A 17,586-nucleotide genomic window follows, 5' to 3' on the forward strand; every position below is an offset into this window, starting at 1 on the left:
AAATATCTGGTTTGTGGTTTGGACAGTAATTTGACAGGAGAAATTTGAAAATCAAAAATTTGTACCGTGTTTTCTGGACTATAAGTTGCACTTTTTTTCATAGTTTAGCTGGTCCTGCAACTTTTAGTCAGGTGTGACTTATTTATCAAAATTAATTTGACATGAACCGAGAGAAATGAACCACAGCAAACATTACCGTCTACAGCCACGAGAGGGTGCTCTATGCTCCTCAGTGTTCCTGTAGACTCTCACTGAAATCATAGAGCGCCCTCTTGTGGCTGTAGACGGTAATGTTTTCTCTTGGTTCTAAATAAATGCGACTTATAGTCAGGTGGGAAGGAAGTCGACCGGAAGTTGAAGTCGGCCGCGTGTCACCATCTTGTAGCAGAACTTCACTTGCGTTAGCATCCCATAGACTCCCATTCATTTTGGCGTCACTTTGACAGCGAATAACTTTACATCTGAGGCGTTTAAAGACTCCATTTGTCCATTATTTATTTCTAAAGATACACGACAGTGTATAAAGGGCTCCATTACCTTCTATGTTACATTATGGCCCCGTAGTTTTTGTAAAAATAGGCACAGTAGAGAAATTACCGTACAGACAGGTGGAGAAGCTCGCAGGCAATCGGGGAGATGTCAAGAGAGAAGCCCATAGATACAAGCCCTGGCATTACATTTTAAAATACTATACAAAATAATTAATCAGAATACTTACTCCTGATCACTCACGCCAAAGAACTCCCCGCTCAAGCTTGCCGTCTCTGCAAGATTAACGATGGCAGTTTGCACGCACAGCTACTAGAAGATTTACATCTGTCAGACAGGTTGCTGACGTCATCAAGCTTAGTGTGAGTCTGCGCGTCAGAAACTGAAGTGCTAAAAATCGCTAAAAATGGGCTTCACTTGTCTCAATTGAGTTCCAATGGGGTCGCTGTGTCCATTTCTTTTACTGTCTATGCTTATAGTCCGGTGCGACTTATATGTTTTTTTCCTCATCATGACTTATTTTTGGACTGATGCGACTTATACTCAGATGCGACTTATAGTCTGAAAAATACGGTAATTGAATAAAAAAACTAAAAGGCGGCTTTCTTATATATTGAAACTTAAAAAATGTTGGCTGGTGCATTAGTGCAGTCAAACTTTGATTATGATGCAGTTTTGTGGTATAACAGTATTTCAAAGAAATAAAAAAAAAAAAATTGCAGACTGCTCAAAATGAGTTGTGTAGGGTTATTTTGAAAGTACATCCACTGATGCATTTGCGAGATGAACATTATAGGAAAATTAGTTTGTTTTTTAAGTCTAAAAGAGGGTAACTTAAAAAAAAATAAAATAAAATAAAAATATTGGTGATGGTGTTTAAGATATTAAAGAAAATGGTTCCAAAGTATCTGTTGGAATATTATGTATTTGTAAGAGAGGTTCACTGTCATTCTACAAGGGTGAGCAGTAATGATATATATCCTTGTAGGTTTGAGAGTGAAATGGTAAAAAAAAATAAAAAATAATGATTATATACTAGCTTGAAATAAATTACCTGGGTGTACTCAAAAGTTACAAGTTGACAGTATTTTTAGAAGGAAAGTAAAAAAATGGTTGTTTTATCACTGATGTTTTGAAGTTTGTGTGGTAAGTTTCTGAACTTGATGTGGATAGCATTCCATTTATGATTTATTTGTCCAATATTTATTTTATTTTATTATTATTTTTTTTTAATACAGAAGACATCAATGGAAATAAGCCGAATGCTTTTTTGTGTATTTTATCCTTGACAGTTTGAAATGTGTATGTCTTTGAGGACTTTTTTGTATTATGTTTTAAATTTTGTCAAATAAAACAAATAAACAAACAAACACCTGCTTAATTCTGTCTCTTTCAGAACACTTGTCTCTGTGGTGGCCTATAGGGACCAAAGCACCTGCTGATGGAGTCTGCTGAGCTGTCTCAAGAATCATCGGTTCTGTTTTCCACAACCTCTCCTCCTGCTGTCACATCTCTCACAAGTATCACAGTTTCTGCTGTGCTGACACCTCCTTCCAGTAGTCCAGAATGTCATGGAGATCTTCATCCTTTGCAAACTGCACTTTCTTTCGAAGAGCATGGCCAGCGGCTATGTAGGCCTCCTCACGGGGGCTTTTCTTGTATGGTCGGAAGCGCTCCCAGATTTTAAGCGTGCTCTCAGAGGAGTACTCAGGGCTAGAAGAATACCCTGAGTAATTGTGGTGGCGGGGAGAAAGCTGCGAATAGGCAGTATCCTTCTTGGTGCGAGTGAGAGGCTTTAGAAAGGAGACTTTCTGAGCAGGGGAGTCAGTGGCACCCTCGTAGTAGAGGGCGGGGAAGGAGTGTCGGTGCTCTGAGCAGTGGTAGTCTGGGTGCACCTCTAAGTGGTGCTGCTGGGCTGTGCTGCCCCCGCCTCCAACCACAACACCACACCCACCCGAACCACCACTGCCACCACCGGCTCCCCCTCCACCCCCGCTGCCACCATCTCCTCTGCCATTACTGACTCCATGAACCCCTATTAAGGGCAGCCTCTCCAGTGGCTCCCCGCACCGAACAGGGCTGCCTTTCTCAGGATACTTGCATGGCTCTGTGCTTCGAGGGTCTGGGATGTCCAAATTGAAAATCCGAGCACTTTTGACAGAGCCACCGGAAGAAACGCTGCAGCGATTTTTAACAGAGTTTATAGGAACAACTGCAGCATCTGCACTAAGTTGTCTCTGCAATGGCCGCAATGCTGTAGCTGGGGGTGGGTCCCTGTAGGGAGGGGAAAGAAACCCACCTCCGCTGATGCCGGGCCGCTCAGAAAGGGGCAAAACAAGAGGAACAGGGGGTGGAGGACGGATTTTAGGGGACGACATGATCTGGCATGTCTCTGTGATGGTAGGGGAAAGTGGAATTAGCCCCCTGGCTAATGAAGGGACACAAGGAGGTGGTGGAGAGGAAGTGTTATCCGCTGTAGTTGCAGTGGCCGCAGCTGCTGCCACAACGGCTACAGAGTCTAGTTTGAGCGCATCAATGCAGTTATTGATAATCTGATTTACCTTGTCCACCTCCTTGGCAATGGTGGAGATCTCCGATGTTGAATCTCGGCCATCGTCATCAGATTCATCTTCTCCATTAAACCCATTTTCATCCCTTGTGATTTCATTCCCTGGCCTTGTTACAACTCCATCTCTTACTCGCTCCTCTCCTCCTGCTGACATTCTTACATCCATGTAGTTGCCCTTATTGGCACCCATGGCTTCTGAAAAAGCTGTAGCCATCTTCTCCACTTGTGGAAGGGAAGAAAGTCGAGAAGAGGTGGTGTTGGCTGAACTATGAAGGATGCCCAAGCTGGAGGATGCTGACTGTGACAACTTGCCATGGTGGTGTTGATGATGGGACTGGTCATGGAGTTTCTGCAAGGCCGTAGGATCCTTGGCTGCTGCAGCAGCTGCTTCTGGCCCATAGCGCATCTCTAAGATAGTTTTCTTAACACTAATAGACTTTTCCTTTTCCTCGTGCATTCGACGTCTACGTAAGCAGTAGTACACCAAGCCCAACACAATGACCATCCCAAACAAGCAGCCTAGAATGGTCATAATGTAATGGGTGGTGGTAGAAGGGGTTGCTCGCAAGTTATCAGGTCCTGGAGCCTGAGTTGCAAAATACAGACAAGTGTGATTGTACCGCTGGGAATTGCGAATGGAGGCAACACAAAAGGTGTAATTTGTGTGGGGCTTTAGGTTGTTTAGTCTAACAATCTCTTTCTTGTTCCTTAAGTTCATGACCTCTGATACAAAGGTGAGGTTATACTGCACTAGAATATACATCTTACTGTAGGGCTTGGGTATTTGAACCAAGAGGGATGCAGAGGATAGGGAGACCGTTTGTAACTTAATGGTGGGGCTGTATGTTTGGTCTGTGGTTGATGAAGCTGTGGGCTGGTGATAAGGTCCCATCTGATCATAAATATCTATCCCCATCCCAGAAGAGTCTAAGTCAGGAGGCAGGGCTGTTATGCCACCATTAGTCACTCCATTATTACACATGGATGACAGTATAGAACGAGCATTTCTTCCATGATTACCTCTGGGATTTAGGAGAGGGTAGCCAAAAAGTTCTTTTGGAGTCTCACACTGGAGCCTGTCATAGGTGTGAGTGACATTATCAAATGCCTCTAGCCAAATAAGGAAGCCATACAACTCACAGCCACAATGGAAAGGATTTCCAGCCAGTTCACACACTATTAGCCGTCCACCCAAAACAGTGAAAGTGGATGAATCCAGCTTTGTTAATTTATTAGAGGAAAGATCAAGACTGCTAAGGCTTGGGCACTCCCAGAAGGCATTAGTTGCAATTACCTCAATAAGGTTATGCTGCAAATACAGGCACTGCATTCGACCCAACCCTCGCAGCATCCCTTCGGTGAGGTTGGTTAGCTTGTTATATCCCAACTGCAAGACCTGTAGATTGGCCTGTCCTGTGAAGGCACCATCCTCAATGTAGGAGATTTCATTCTTGGTAAGGTTGAGGTCAGTAAGGTTGGTGAATCGGCTGAGGGAGCTGAAAAAAATTGCTTTGAGCTTGTTCTCATTCAGCCGTAAGTCATGGACGGTGTTATTAATATGCTGTGGGATTGTCTCATATGGAGGTTGGTTCTGACTGCAGATTGCCAGCCACACATAACCTTTATCCCCCTCAATTAGCCAGCAGTCACCCCTGACAAATGAAGGTGCATGGAGGAGGAGAAAAATAGGGAGATAGAGGATGAGAAAGCAGGGTGGAAAACCACAAGATAAGCTGAACCTGCAGGCCATTTTGTAGCAAAAAATGGATTTGTTTTGATCAAGGTGGGCAATGAAAGAAGTTAGGGCTCAAAATAAGAACGATGATCACAGGAGATGGACGACCAATAGGATTACAAAGACACAGGATCTCGGTGCCAAAAAAAAGTGTCTTGAGGGTAATCACAGCTGTTCAGGGACCATAATGCCAAACATAGTCCCCATTTTACATGGTCCGTATTATAGGTTTATAGTGTCGCTTGCCACAGCTGTAATTCATGGTCTTTTAACTTCTTGAATGCTCTCCTTTTGAATCACTGAGCAATGGTTTCAGTCTGTCAGTTTTGGATCTGTACAAGAGACAAAAGGTGGGGAGAGAAAATTGAAAAAATTAATGATTATGCTTTAATTATAAACAAAACCAGGTTTAGAAGACCATTTATGCATTCAAATTTCTAAAGCCATGAAACTTTGTCTTTTCTGTGCTAGTTTAAGTCAACAGGGTTTGATTGTACAAAACCATGTTGGTACAACTAAACAATAAAGGCTCAAAACTGTTCTAAAAGAAAGCATAAATGACAGCATAATTAGGGACCAGACTGTAAAACAGCCATTAGTCTTTGTAAGTCACTGAGGTATTACAGTGCCTCTGAGGATTCATTTAGGATTTCCATTATCCAAACAACACAATTCTACATGTCACTCTTATGGAGAAAAAAAACCGAAGTTGGTTTCCTTGGTTAAAAATGCATAAAACATCTTGGTAGCACAGCTAAAGTGGCTTAACAAAACAGCAATGTGTATGCATAAGTTTATATGTGCATGTCAGTTACTTGGTATATGTATTTATGCATTGGATAGTTTAAGAATTAAGAAATAAGAGGTAAGGCTAACAAGTAGTTTCATAGTAGTGTTCAGGTAGTTTCTAAATGTCACAATATCAATGTTGTCCCAGCAACTCCTTCTACAAGTATTACCAAATAAATACAGCATAATATTCACAAAACTTTCCATACTTAAAAAATGGTGGCATATTTTGGGTCTTTATAGCAGTTTGAAACTATAGATATCAAGCCTTAGGTTAATTTTGTAACTTCAAAGAAATCTATCTAATAATTCACTGAATGCTCAACAGGCCTCTTGCTAATGCTAATTTATCAATTTCTTTAGACTTCCTGTGTACTGAGACACTGCTCACAAAATGTTTAATTCATGCTTTGAATTAAATCACACAGAACACAATTTTAATAATCCTTTATATTAGACTACAAATATTGTCATGGAACCATGCATAATAAAACCCAAGCCACACCGCACAGCCAATCAGTCTTGAATTCAAGCATCCAATTTTACAATAGTCACTTCTCATTCCTTAAGACCTCACAGAAACAGAGAACCCATTTCCCTTGGTGCCCAAGCTCAAGATTGAAATTGACAATTCAATTCCTTAACTGACGTCAGCTGATTTACCACTGACCCTCAGAGTGTTTCATAACCATGGGATACTCTCGTAACTGTCAATCTTTCAGTCCCACAAGACTGAAATGTGTGTGTAGGACTTTTTATCTCTGTAGGAACAACATTTGGTAAAGAGTTTTACAACTCTTTTATATCAGCCTCATTAAATACTCACAAATATAAATTACACCTAAGAAAATGCGATAGGAATGTTTGTATGCAACTGAGTGTATTTGTATTGCTATGAATGTATGCGTGTAAACATGTAAGTTATGTCAAGGGAAATATGCAGGGCATGCAAAACCACAGAAGACTTATGCAAATTGAAAATGAAGAGATGTAATTCTAATGGGAGTATTAATTACCCTGGTGACAAGAAAAAAAGCTTTATATAAGACTACTTGAGCAGCCGTAATTGTGAAAGTTATCCTACAATGGCTGCATAATGTAACTTCAATATGCCATTGCACATTAAACCAAAAAAATATATTATACTCAGTTGTATATCTCAAACATTTTCAAACTATTACATTTTCATATCCCACGATGCACTGGGATAAACATGGAATGATTAATTAATGGTGCTTGCAATATTTACAATATTTCCATTGTTGTTGACCAGAATTTTAAAGATATCATACTGAAGACCCACTGAAATTATACTGGGGCATGTTGTCACAATGGAATCTGCCAATAAACAGACTTTTCAGTACATTTTAGCTAAATGGTAAATTCCATTCCACTTTTGATTCAAAACCTTATAATTATAGTTACAACTTCTCCTGAGAGTATCCCCAGATTAACCATATACATTCATTTCCTCTCTTTACAGCTTTCAATGCCAGCAGTTTAACCTTTTCATCCCCAGTCACATCGGCTCATTTTCATCCTTCTGTTCACTGAGCTCTGACCCTATCAAGTTCTATAGTCTACTCACTAACGCATAGAGAAAACACTCCACCAGTTATTCTCCTCACTGAGAATGTCTGTCCAAATACAACGTCACCTCAATATTAAAGCAGAAGCCTCAAAGCAGCATTTTAACACATTAGATAACTATAATTCCCTGCTGATTTTATTAAAACAACCTCTAGAAACACAACACTGACTTTTTAAATTAAAAAGCTTACAAATGCCATTAAAATTCTAATTCATATGATCATGCACATGTTTAAAATGATTTTAACATGTTATACAATGATTAAAAGTGTTTGTGAAGGTGTTGAGGTGTGATGCTGGTAAGGTTAGGGACAGGTTTGGTGGTATGGGTAGGTTTAAGGTTGGGTAAGGGGTCAACAAGTGTACAGGGGTCAATTTGATTACTATCAGACAAAATCTGTTTATATTGTGTTGTTTTGATAAATGAAAAAAAAATTCTTCCCTCCTGTTGATGTATGACTCAAGTAATATTATGTTTAATGATACACAATAGTTCATGCACTTTGTGCACTAGACGTAATAAAATGTGACCAAAAGAGGGGCAAAAAAAAAAACCTGTAACAACTTAGTAGCTTTTACAAACCAATTACAGTTAAGTGCCACAGCGTCATGATATTTTTAGAAAAATCAAGCTACATATGACTAACTTAGCTGGTATAGGAGAAAGTTTTTAACAGCTTTAAATTAATCAAAGATGCAAACTACATTTTGTATTCAAAATAGCTCAGAAATCAAACCTCTGTTCAAATGGAAATGATGTATCTGTACTTATGCAAAGTTGCATTTGATATGCCTACATTTCTATCCTCATTCTTTCTTCCTGCCTTGTCTTTCAGGGGTGGCTTGGTACGCTAGGAGTTTATTGCAATTGTCCTTTCAAAAGACCAAAACAGCATGTGCTAGCAACAGCAAGGAAACAATTAAGACCTTCTCTTTCTTCCTTTGTTCTGCTAAGCTCCAGGCTTTTGTGGAGACCTGAAACTCTTTCTGTTTTTTCACGTCGAGTTATCACACAGCGTATCTGAGGTTTAATTAAGACCAGAGGCTAATGCTAATTAAAGCTTGTGAAAGCAGGTGGACCGGACTAGGAGTTACTTTAGAGAGACTTCATCGTCTAAAGATGAACCTCTCAGGGGAAGAGAGAAAGACAATAAGAAAGTGATTGAGATCAGATGTACTCGGACCATTACATGCCGAGAGAAGACAAAAAGAAAGAAAAAAACCTTCCGACCAAATGCTATGCTAGCCAAAGGTCAAACAAGAAGTGCTACGCATGTTGAGTGATGGGGAACTTTCCTCAAAATGGCACTTTTCTTGACATGAGGCAGCCGAAGCTAAAAATGTCCACCTTACCTGTTGCTTCTTTGGGGGGGAAAGAGACCCAACGTATATGTATATGCATATGTTTGAACTATAACACTGAAGTAGCCTAGAGGAATTATTGCTATCTCACCTAACAAAAAGCAATGACCTGTGCAGGTTGAGACAGTTAAAGCTGTAGCATGTAATTGCTTTATTTTTATTAAAATACTTATTTTTCCAGCTTAATCTGCAGACAACTATAAAGTAACCCATTCATTACCCAAAAAGTGTAAGCACTGTGGAGTTATCAAAATATTGTTTGTTTGAGCAGACTAGCCCCAGCATAGCAACATTGAATCAACCAATGGTGTGATTTTGGGGTGGGGCTGTTTGGTTGACCAATTTGAAAACAATTTTCGCTTGTCTCATCTTATTTAGGAGAACAGCAATTACACGTTCACCAAGTCAAAAAAAGTCTAACTTGTTCACTTCATATGGTGAATTCAAATTTTATATGACTTTGGATTGTCACTTCAAAATTCTGCCAGAGTGAACCCCTCAAGTAAGTCCGAAATGATATCAAAATCTAGCAGTATTTATTGCTCATTAATTATTTTAATATACACAATAACCCTCATTTAGGGGTCTTAATGCATAGCTATCAAAACATTACTTTGTTTGAGCAGACTAACATGGCAACAGTGACTCAACCAGTGGTGTGAGTTTGGGGTGGGGCTTTGTCTTTGTTTAGACCAATAGCAGATGTTTTTGAAAAAACAGTTTGAAGATCTTGATTTTCGTCCGTGGGGACACATTTTACTTTTCACCAAAGTCAAAATATTGTCAACTTTGTTGCCTTAAAGTCATTTCAAATGGCGATTTGTCTTGTCACTGCAAATTGCTCCCAGTGTGAACGCCTCAAGTCAAAGAGCTATGATATTAATATCTAGCACTTTTTCTACTTTTTGTTTAACAATTGATAATTTTTATGTAATTCACAGTGAGCACTGGTTTTGGCTGGTTGATTTCCAGCTGTGTAATTATTCAGAAAATCACCATTTGCCATTTCAAGCTTTTTTAATTGCTTCATTTTTATTTTTTTCCCCCATCAGCCACTGCAGTGTGCACTTTTTAGAATATCAATTTTATCTCCAAACAGCAGCAGCGTAGACTGCCTGGAGTGGAAAAACTTTTCCGGGGAAGGGGAAGAACATGAAACAATCTTCGAGAGTGTGTTGATTTCCCTTTCACATACCGACAAAGAAAACCCCACTGTTTTCCTGCCGACGTGCTACATACGCAGCACGCACTCAGAGAAAGTAAATTCAGTTGTTTTGTCTGAGGCTTTCGTCTGAGATCAAACACCCCTCAGGGTTGTGGGATCACGGAGTTACCAGAGCTACGTTTACCCCGAGAGCAAAACTGACACAGGAGGCCACAGGGGCATTCAAACAGCCAAGAAACAAATTTGTCTGTGTCAAAATGCCCAGATGCTGCCCCGTCGCTCTGACATCCAATGACCTACATGGGACCAAGGCCCCAGAGAAGGCAGCAGTTTTAACTTTCTGAATTATAATTGGTGGCTTCTCAACCTCCAGGTCTTGACTGGGAGGACTGGGTTTAAATTCTGCCTCATATTATAACTTACAGGATGTCAGCAACATTTATGCCAGTTCGCTTGCCAGAATTTGAGTGCAGGGAGAGGATTTGAAATAATTGCTAAAATTCACAATGGGGTTAGGAAGCATTTTAAACTACTGTAACACACAGTGATGTAGCCTCTCTTATCACCTGGCAATTTCCACAAACTGGGTACAAAAGGAAGTGTCTGAAAATCTGAGGGTGTACTCACACTAGCCAGTTTGAACCGTGCCCGAGTGCGTTTGACCACCAAAGCGCGGTTCGTTTGACTAGTGTGAGTGCTCCGTACCGTGCCCGGGCGCGGCTCGATTGGCCGGCCCTGGCCCGCTTGGAAGAGGTGGGCCAGAGCACGGTAAAGTTGGACTCGGGCGCGGTTCGCATGCAGTGTGAGCGCTAACCGTGCTGGAGCACGGAACAGGACGGGTGGCGTCACGGTTTTGGGACTCTCCAAAAGCTCAGCTGGTACCTTGCAAACCTCCTCAAACGAGCAGCACGATTACGTGAAAATTTTCGCGCCACTAAGGCGACACATCTGTTTAACAACAGGCTGTGAGAGGGCTGTGGACCACCGTGGACCAAACGACACAAAATTATCCACAAAGAAAACCGAGCGATGGACTCCATTGTGTTCAGAGAGCGCCGCTCTTCCTGTTTATCCCGAAACCGTCGCGCACCATAATGACGTAAGCGTGCTCCGGCACGAATGCTGAAACCCTATGTGAGTGCAGGCCAGAGGGGGAGTGGGGAGGGGGGACAATCGTACTCGGGCACGGTTCATGGCAACCGTGCCTAGTGTGAGTACACCCTCAGAGTGAAATGAAAGTCTTAGCCCTCAGTAAATGATTTGCAGTTTTTACCAAATCCATAACTGCCTAAATGCATTGTAAACCTTTAATGTACAAATTCAAAAATACAAAAAAAAAGTAAATCTGTAGTATTTAGTAAAAATATTTTGAAACATTAGAAAAAAAATATATATATATACACCGACAGGTACCATAAGATTTTCTTCTTCCTGTTCCGTTTTTTTTTTCTTTTATTCGTTCATGCACGTAATGAATGAATGAATGAAGTTATGTATGACTTGTGCAAATAAATAAATAAATATATATATATATATATATAAAATTCAGTGTGTGTCACAGGACAGTTGCAATGTAGCCCTTAAATAAACAATTAGCCATCTTTTGCAGCCTTGTTTCCAAAATTACCGAAAAGCAATGCAGTTTAAAGAGTAGGTTTACCCAAAAATAAAAATTCTGTCGCTAATTACTCACCCTCGTGTCATTTCAAACCCATAACACCTTAATTAGTGTTCATCTTCAGAACACAAATTAAGATATTTTTAATGAAATCCGAGAGGATTCTGACTCTGTATAGACAGCAACACAACTACCACATTCAAGGCCCAGAAATGTAGTAAGGACATTGTTAAAATAGTCCATGTGACATCATGCTGTGAAGCCACGAGAAGTACCACAATGCATGTGTGGTGCTGTCTTACGGGTTCGAAATGACATGAGGGTGAGTAATTCATGACAGAATTTTCATTTTTTAGTAAACTATCCCTTTAAACTTGCATGGTTTGTTTTGTTAAATTTTAAATAAATTCAATAATCACTTCAGAATATTATTTCAAAATATATTATGAAACATATTTAATATTTATAAAGATTAAAGAGGATTACAATAGTTAACAGGGCTGAAAATTCAGCCTAAAATAAGCAATATGGGACCAAATGCTGGTCAAACACCACTTTTTTTCTTCAAAAAGCGTAAAAAAAGAATGAGAAAAAAAATTCCATGTGATTTCAGCTTCTATACTATCTACTACACCTTACTATGACCATCTGTAGTATCTTTCTTTTCCTTGGTTGACCACTCTCTCAGGTACCCTGAGGCAGACATTTTAAAGAAACAGAGGTGATAATACAGCATCTCTACTTTCTTTCTCTCTCTTCCCATTTTGCCCTGAGGGAAAAGTCTTGTAATAAATCCCACTGAAGCTGCATACATCAGAAATGGAGAAGGAAACATGCCCGATCATATGCTGTGGTAATATTTGAACATACAGTATGCTGCACACTGTAGAGCAAAATTATGCCTTACAGTATCACCAGATTATTCTGTCCAAGAGCCAGCTATTTAGATAGGAACATGTCATGTGACTTCTACGTAAAGTGATTAAGGCCCAATCCCAATTCTACCCCTTAGCCCTTCCCTTTCAAAAGAGAATCGAGACGGTGTTTGGTTGGAGGGGTAGGGGAAGGGGAAGTGCCAGATAACCCTTCAAACGAAGGGGTATGAATTATCTCAGCAACATGGCTGCTACAGCGAACAAAAAGACACATAAATGTAAGCTTTTCTGGCAAAAATAAAGATTTTAACAAAAAGTAATCATTTGTTTCATGTTGTGAGTTCATATTGACAGTCATGTTACTCAAAGAAATGTTTGCAAAAAATCGCTAATATTTGCTAACGTCATATCATTACAGACTGCATGATAGTGCCACAGCATATGTCTGATCAGGGCGACAACTGTCGTAGACATTGATGGGAGCTAATCCCCCCAATAATTAGAAATCGCTAAACCATTTTCTCTAATATTGCCTTAAAGAGAGAGAGAGAGAGAGAGAGAGAGAGAGAGGGAGAAAAATGGAAGTTGCGTGTATTCGCATCTGTGCGTTTATCTTTTTAGAGTGAGTTTACTTAAAGACAGCGATTGTATTCTCCTCTTCGCTGGAAAATATAATGTAGCGATTCAGTATTTAAACTTTATTTAATAAAAGTGGTGGGGCAGCGTTGACAAGTTTATTTTCTCCTGGATGTGTGAGCTGCGCGATTGCCGATGTGTGTGTGTCAGTAAGCAGCTCATTAATCCAGAACGATAATTAAAGGCTCTAATGCACACCAGTATATGTGTGTATTGTAGGAGCTAGACGACGAATGATGATGTGTGTGTGACGGCATAGTAGTGGTGTCCCAATCCAAAGGGGAATATTTTCTCCCCTACCCCTTGACACTGTGTTTCAAGGGACAAGGGGAAGGGGTAGGCGGAGGCGGAGGGGTAGGGGAAGGGGAAGGGGTATAAAATAGAATTGGGATTGGGCCTAAAACTCAGTTCACAGAGATTTTGTAGTGGGTAAAACTGTACATTAGCACAATACAAAAAGGAGCATTCTGGTCCTGAATGCTGACTGGTCAGGATTTAAACACAAAACACCTTGCTTATATAAAGTCAGCACACATTCAAGCACTGTTTATCTGTCTATATCCTTGCTTCCGGGGAACAGGCCGAAATGCATCCTTGACATCTTTGAAAACTGATTCATTGTACACAGCTACTCTGAACTTCATGCCCTACATGTAGAAATCTGACGTAATTTAGTGACAGGTGAAACGCTGAGGTCTCATAAATAGTCATAAGTGCGTACTTCTGCCCTGGCCTATGGAAACCTCTTCAACCTCTCCTCCCCTACCCCGGAAAGAGCGATACTGCACAAGCACCTGCCGGTGATGATAAAACAGCTCATCAACGGCCTCTTGTCTGGCTTGAGTGAGTGTGAGTCACCATTTTACGACAAAGTACGATAAAACAGAAGCTTCATCCATACGGCCCTTGTCGAAGCACTCAATCGCACCTAATTTAACAAAAGCAGTAATATCACAAGCTCTCTAAGCACTAATTGACCATTTTATCATGATTTGGGACATTGTGAGATGCCAAGAGCATTTGTGCATGTGTTTGGGGTATTCCACGTAACATTTTAAAGTAAGCTTGAGTAGAGTAGCGCCAGCGCTTTAACTCAAATGTTTTACCTACTGTAGCTACACTCAAATGATATACAATATATGGCCACATGTATATGGATGCATGTGTTAATCTTGTCAAATAAATTACTGACAAAAATGTTTTGATACCATTTAGTATTATCATTATTTTATCAAGGACAAAGAAACAAAAAAGCGCATAATGATGATAATTAACCAATTTTAAATGTGAAACTTGACCAACTGACCAAAAAAAAAAAACAGGGAAAAATTGATCCCACAAGGTATCAACAACGCATTAACAAAGAAAATCTACAAAGAATATGATTGTTTCAAATAATCCAAATTATAATCAAAGAACTATTAGTCAGACACTGAAGTGCTTTGCTAATGGGTTAATTAACTCATCCAAACATATCCTCTACATATAAGATTAATCAAATATATAAACTTGAATCAAATATGAAATTTTATGCAACACGTGAACTTGAGCATTGTTACATGCTAGTCAGAATACGCTGCAGTTTTCTATTGTCTGCCATGTAAAATGCACAAGATTCTTGTTGGCTGTTGATGTTTTTATAGCTCATCAGCTGTGAAAAAAAAGTAATGAAAATGATTTTTAATGACATTGCTTCTCTTTGTGTGTATTTATGATTTTCATAGAATTCAGTTCAATTCAAGTTTAATTGTATAGTGCTTGTTACGATACTAATCGTTGCAAAGCAACTTTACAGAAAATTACGTTTCTACAATATTTAGTAGTAGCTTATCAGTGGTGACTCTGGTGTGCATATGGCAGAAATGTATGGAAAAATCAATTAAAGACGTAATCACACAGACAATGAACACTATTAACAGCAATTAAAATTGATTTTTTTAATTATTACTGCTACCCATATACGTTTGGCCATGAAGTGTGATTCAAACATCTGTCTGCATTTCAATCCAAAAATATAAGTCAGCTGACAACCAGAACGAAACCACAAGGTGTTCACAACTGAGAATGCAAAAAAAAAAAAAAAAAAAAAAGTGAGAATGCAAAGAACACTAGCTATACACAAACACGCATGCATAAACACACCGTTCTCGCACAAAGCAGACAGGATGTAGGTCATGTTTGGCCAAAGGCTGCGTTAGAAGGGTTGATGCACTCATTTGCGCTGGGCGCAGATAGTCTTGTCATGTTTCATCCACCCATCCCATGAGACAGGCACAAAACATTGGGACTCAGAGAGGCAGGACCGGCAAAGAGGAAGTGTTCCGTGAAGGTTATCTGCTGCCCGCAAGATTCCTGATCCACTTTGAGCTCTATATCCTTGCCGGACTTGCATTTCTGTCTAGTTGAGCCACTATAAATTTGTGCTGTGAATGTGGTATAGTTAGTCCGTAAAGGTGCAGTATTTTTTTACTATTGCGGACAAAATTTATTAATTCCTATTGGCATCTGTGCAATCAGGAGTTTAATGTGAGGGTGAACAGAATTCCCCATGCAGATTTTGCTCATTTGTTGGCTACTTGAACTGGCCTCACATACAGAGATATTAAGCCAACTCACTAAATATAGACAAGAAAACAAAACATGCTCTTACAAGGAAAACCCATATGCTAGCCTGAGGATGGGAGGCAATCATCTGGAGTTGCTGTGAATCTGCAACGAAGTGCTGACTTTTGGTGACGGTCAACATGGGTTCTCCAGCAAGTTGCATTGGTTTGAAGCTAACATATTAATGCAACCAGATTTTAGAGCAGCAGACCCACAGAGCTGTTGCTTTTTTGCTCTATGAGCTTATTAAAATTCTGTTCATCACTTTCTATTTTTAACATTACCTTTACTACTACACACATTAAATATTTATGAAGAAACTGAACAACATTCAGCAGTAAATCAACATGCTGGATTTTATTTTATTTATATTTTTCCTCTAGTTTTCATGACACCATATATTTTTTAGGTTTTCTTCCATGGAGCACAAAAGCAAACATTTAGCATAATGATCATGGTGCCATTTTTTTCATAAAATATAAAAAAATAGTTTAGCCAAAATTGAAAACCTGCTAAAAAAGTTCCACACCTTCAAGCCATCTATGATGAGTTTGTTTTTTAATTGGAAAAGATTTGGATAATCTTAGCATAATATCATTTTCTCACATTGAGTCCTCTGTGGTGAACAGGTGCCATCAAAATGGCACGTTATTATTATGTTGATATAGGTACGTATTGCTGTGTTTTTATTATGTTGTTCTGGTACGTATTGCGGCCGGTCAGAATTCAAATATCCGGGGACTGTCGCTAAAAAAAATGCTCTATCGTGTTGGAAATATGCCCTATACCAAACCCAACCCTAAACCTACCTGATAGTGTTAACAAATGTAAAACCGATATAAAAACACATTTGTCGATGCAACCGTGCCATTTGAACTTTCTTATATGTAGGTTACACGATTACACAGGATTCGAACCAGAGTCCCACGCCTCGCCTCAAGTACGTCTCCATACTCCGTGAGCTACCAAACAAACCTACCACCTAAAACCCATATATATGAAGCTGGATATGTGCGATACTAACATTTAAAAGCATCAGTTTTCAAATCTCCTAGCATATTAATATTGTTTTGAACTGTTTTGAATTACTTTGAATTCTTCAATTAATTGTGTGAAAAATTATGCTTTATTAATCGAAACTCTAAATTTGTCTGAAAAGGAATAAAAGGTGTCTTAGTTTTACTGCCTCTAGTGTTCGTTTATTTTGGAAACTGCAGTGATATGTACTTATTGGTACGTATTTCGTGTCTTGCTCAAACGTGCACCCAGGTACATTTATGCCATGAGACCAGGTAGGATAAAAACTAAAATTAAAAAGCCATAATGAAGAACTTAATTACAAGATGTTAATTGATAGACTGGAGTTGTGTGGATTATTGTAATGTTTTTTCAGCTTTTTGGACTCTCATTCTGACGGCACCCATTCACTGCAGAGGATCCATTAGTGAGGAAGTGATGTAATGGCAAATTTCTCCAAATTTGTTCCTATGAATAAACAAACTACTCTACATCTAGTATTCCTGAGAATAAGTATTATATTATAAAATATTATTGTTATTTTTGTTGTTATTGTTGTTGGGTGAACTGTTCCTTTAAAATACTTTTGTAATGTCCAAATTAATTGGGTAGGAAAAGCTAGTAAAACTCTTTTAAACTACACTTCTCAGCAACTTTCACAGTAGCTTATGATGAATATCTCGCACATCCCATGATCCTTTGTGGCACATCACCTTGTCAGCAGATAAAACAATCAACTGTTTATAAAATTACGCCTCTCCAAAATCCATTACTGATAATTTTTTGCCTTCAGTCACAAAGATAAAATCATCTCACAACAGATGTTCACTTTAGATCGCAGATCTACTCAAACTCAAACAGAGCAATGAAGTCTCATCAATAAAACAAAGTGTAATCAAAAAAATAATATTATCAGGTAAAGAATAGGTGAGTGGATGATCATAGAGTGTCGAAATAGAGGCTATCAGTCACAGCTATGCTTATTATTTACATGGCTGTCATCTTCTCCTCTGTATGACTTACAATGCCAGTGACTTACACTGTTGCCTTCATCTAGAAAAGAAACCACTTTTGACGATATTCAGTGTCAAGTTGCATTTGTTCTCATCATTCATTGACTTCTAAAATTAAACTAAG

At 39.2% G+C, this 17,586-nt stretch overlaps 1 protein-coding gene across 2 annotated transcripts in view; it reads right to left on the reverse strand.

Moving 5' to 3' along the window:
* Positions 1-1,075: 1,075 nt before the first annotated feature.
* Positions 1,076-17,586, reverse strand: part of LOC132159745 (protein phosphatase 1 regulatory subunit 29-like) — a 71,091-nt gene continuing 54,580 nt past the window's right edge. For both annotated transcript variants that reach the window (XM_059569341.1, XM_059569342.1), the window contains one exon: positions 1,076-5,125. In XM_059569341.1, coding sequence (XP_059425324.1) covers positions 2,013-4,808 — 2,796 coding nt within the window. In that variant the 5' untranslated portion in view covers positions 4,809-5,125 and the 3' untranslated portion in view covers positions 1,076-2,012. The remainder of the gene's footprint in view (positions 5,126-17,586) is intronic.

The sequence above is a fragment of the Carassius carassius genome, chromosome 16 (genome assembly GCF_963082965.1).
Source record: "Carassius carassius chromosome 16, fCarCar2.1, whole genome shotgun sequence".
NCBI lineage: Eukaryota > Metazoa > Chordata > Actinopteri > Cypriniformes > Cyprinidae > Carassius > Carassius carassius.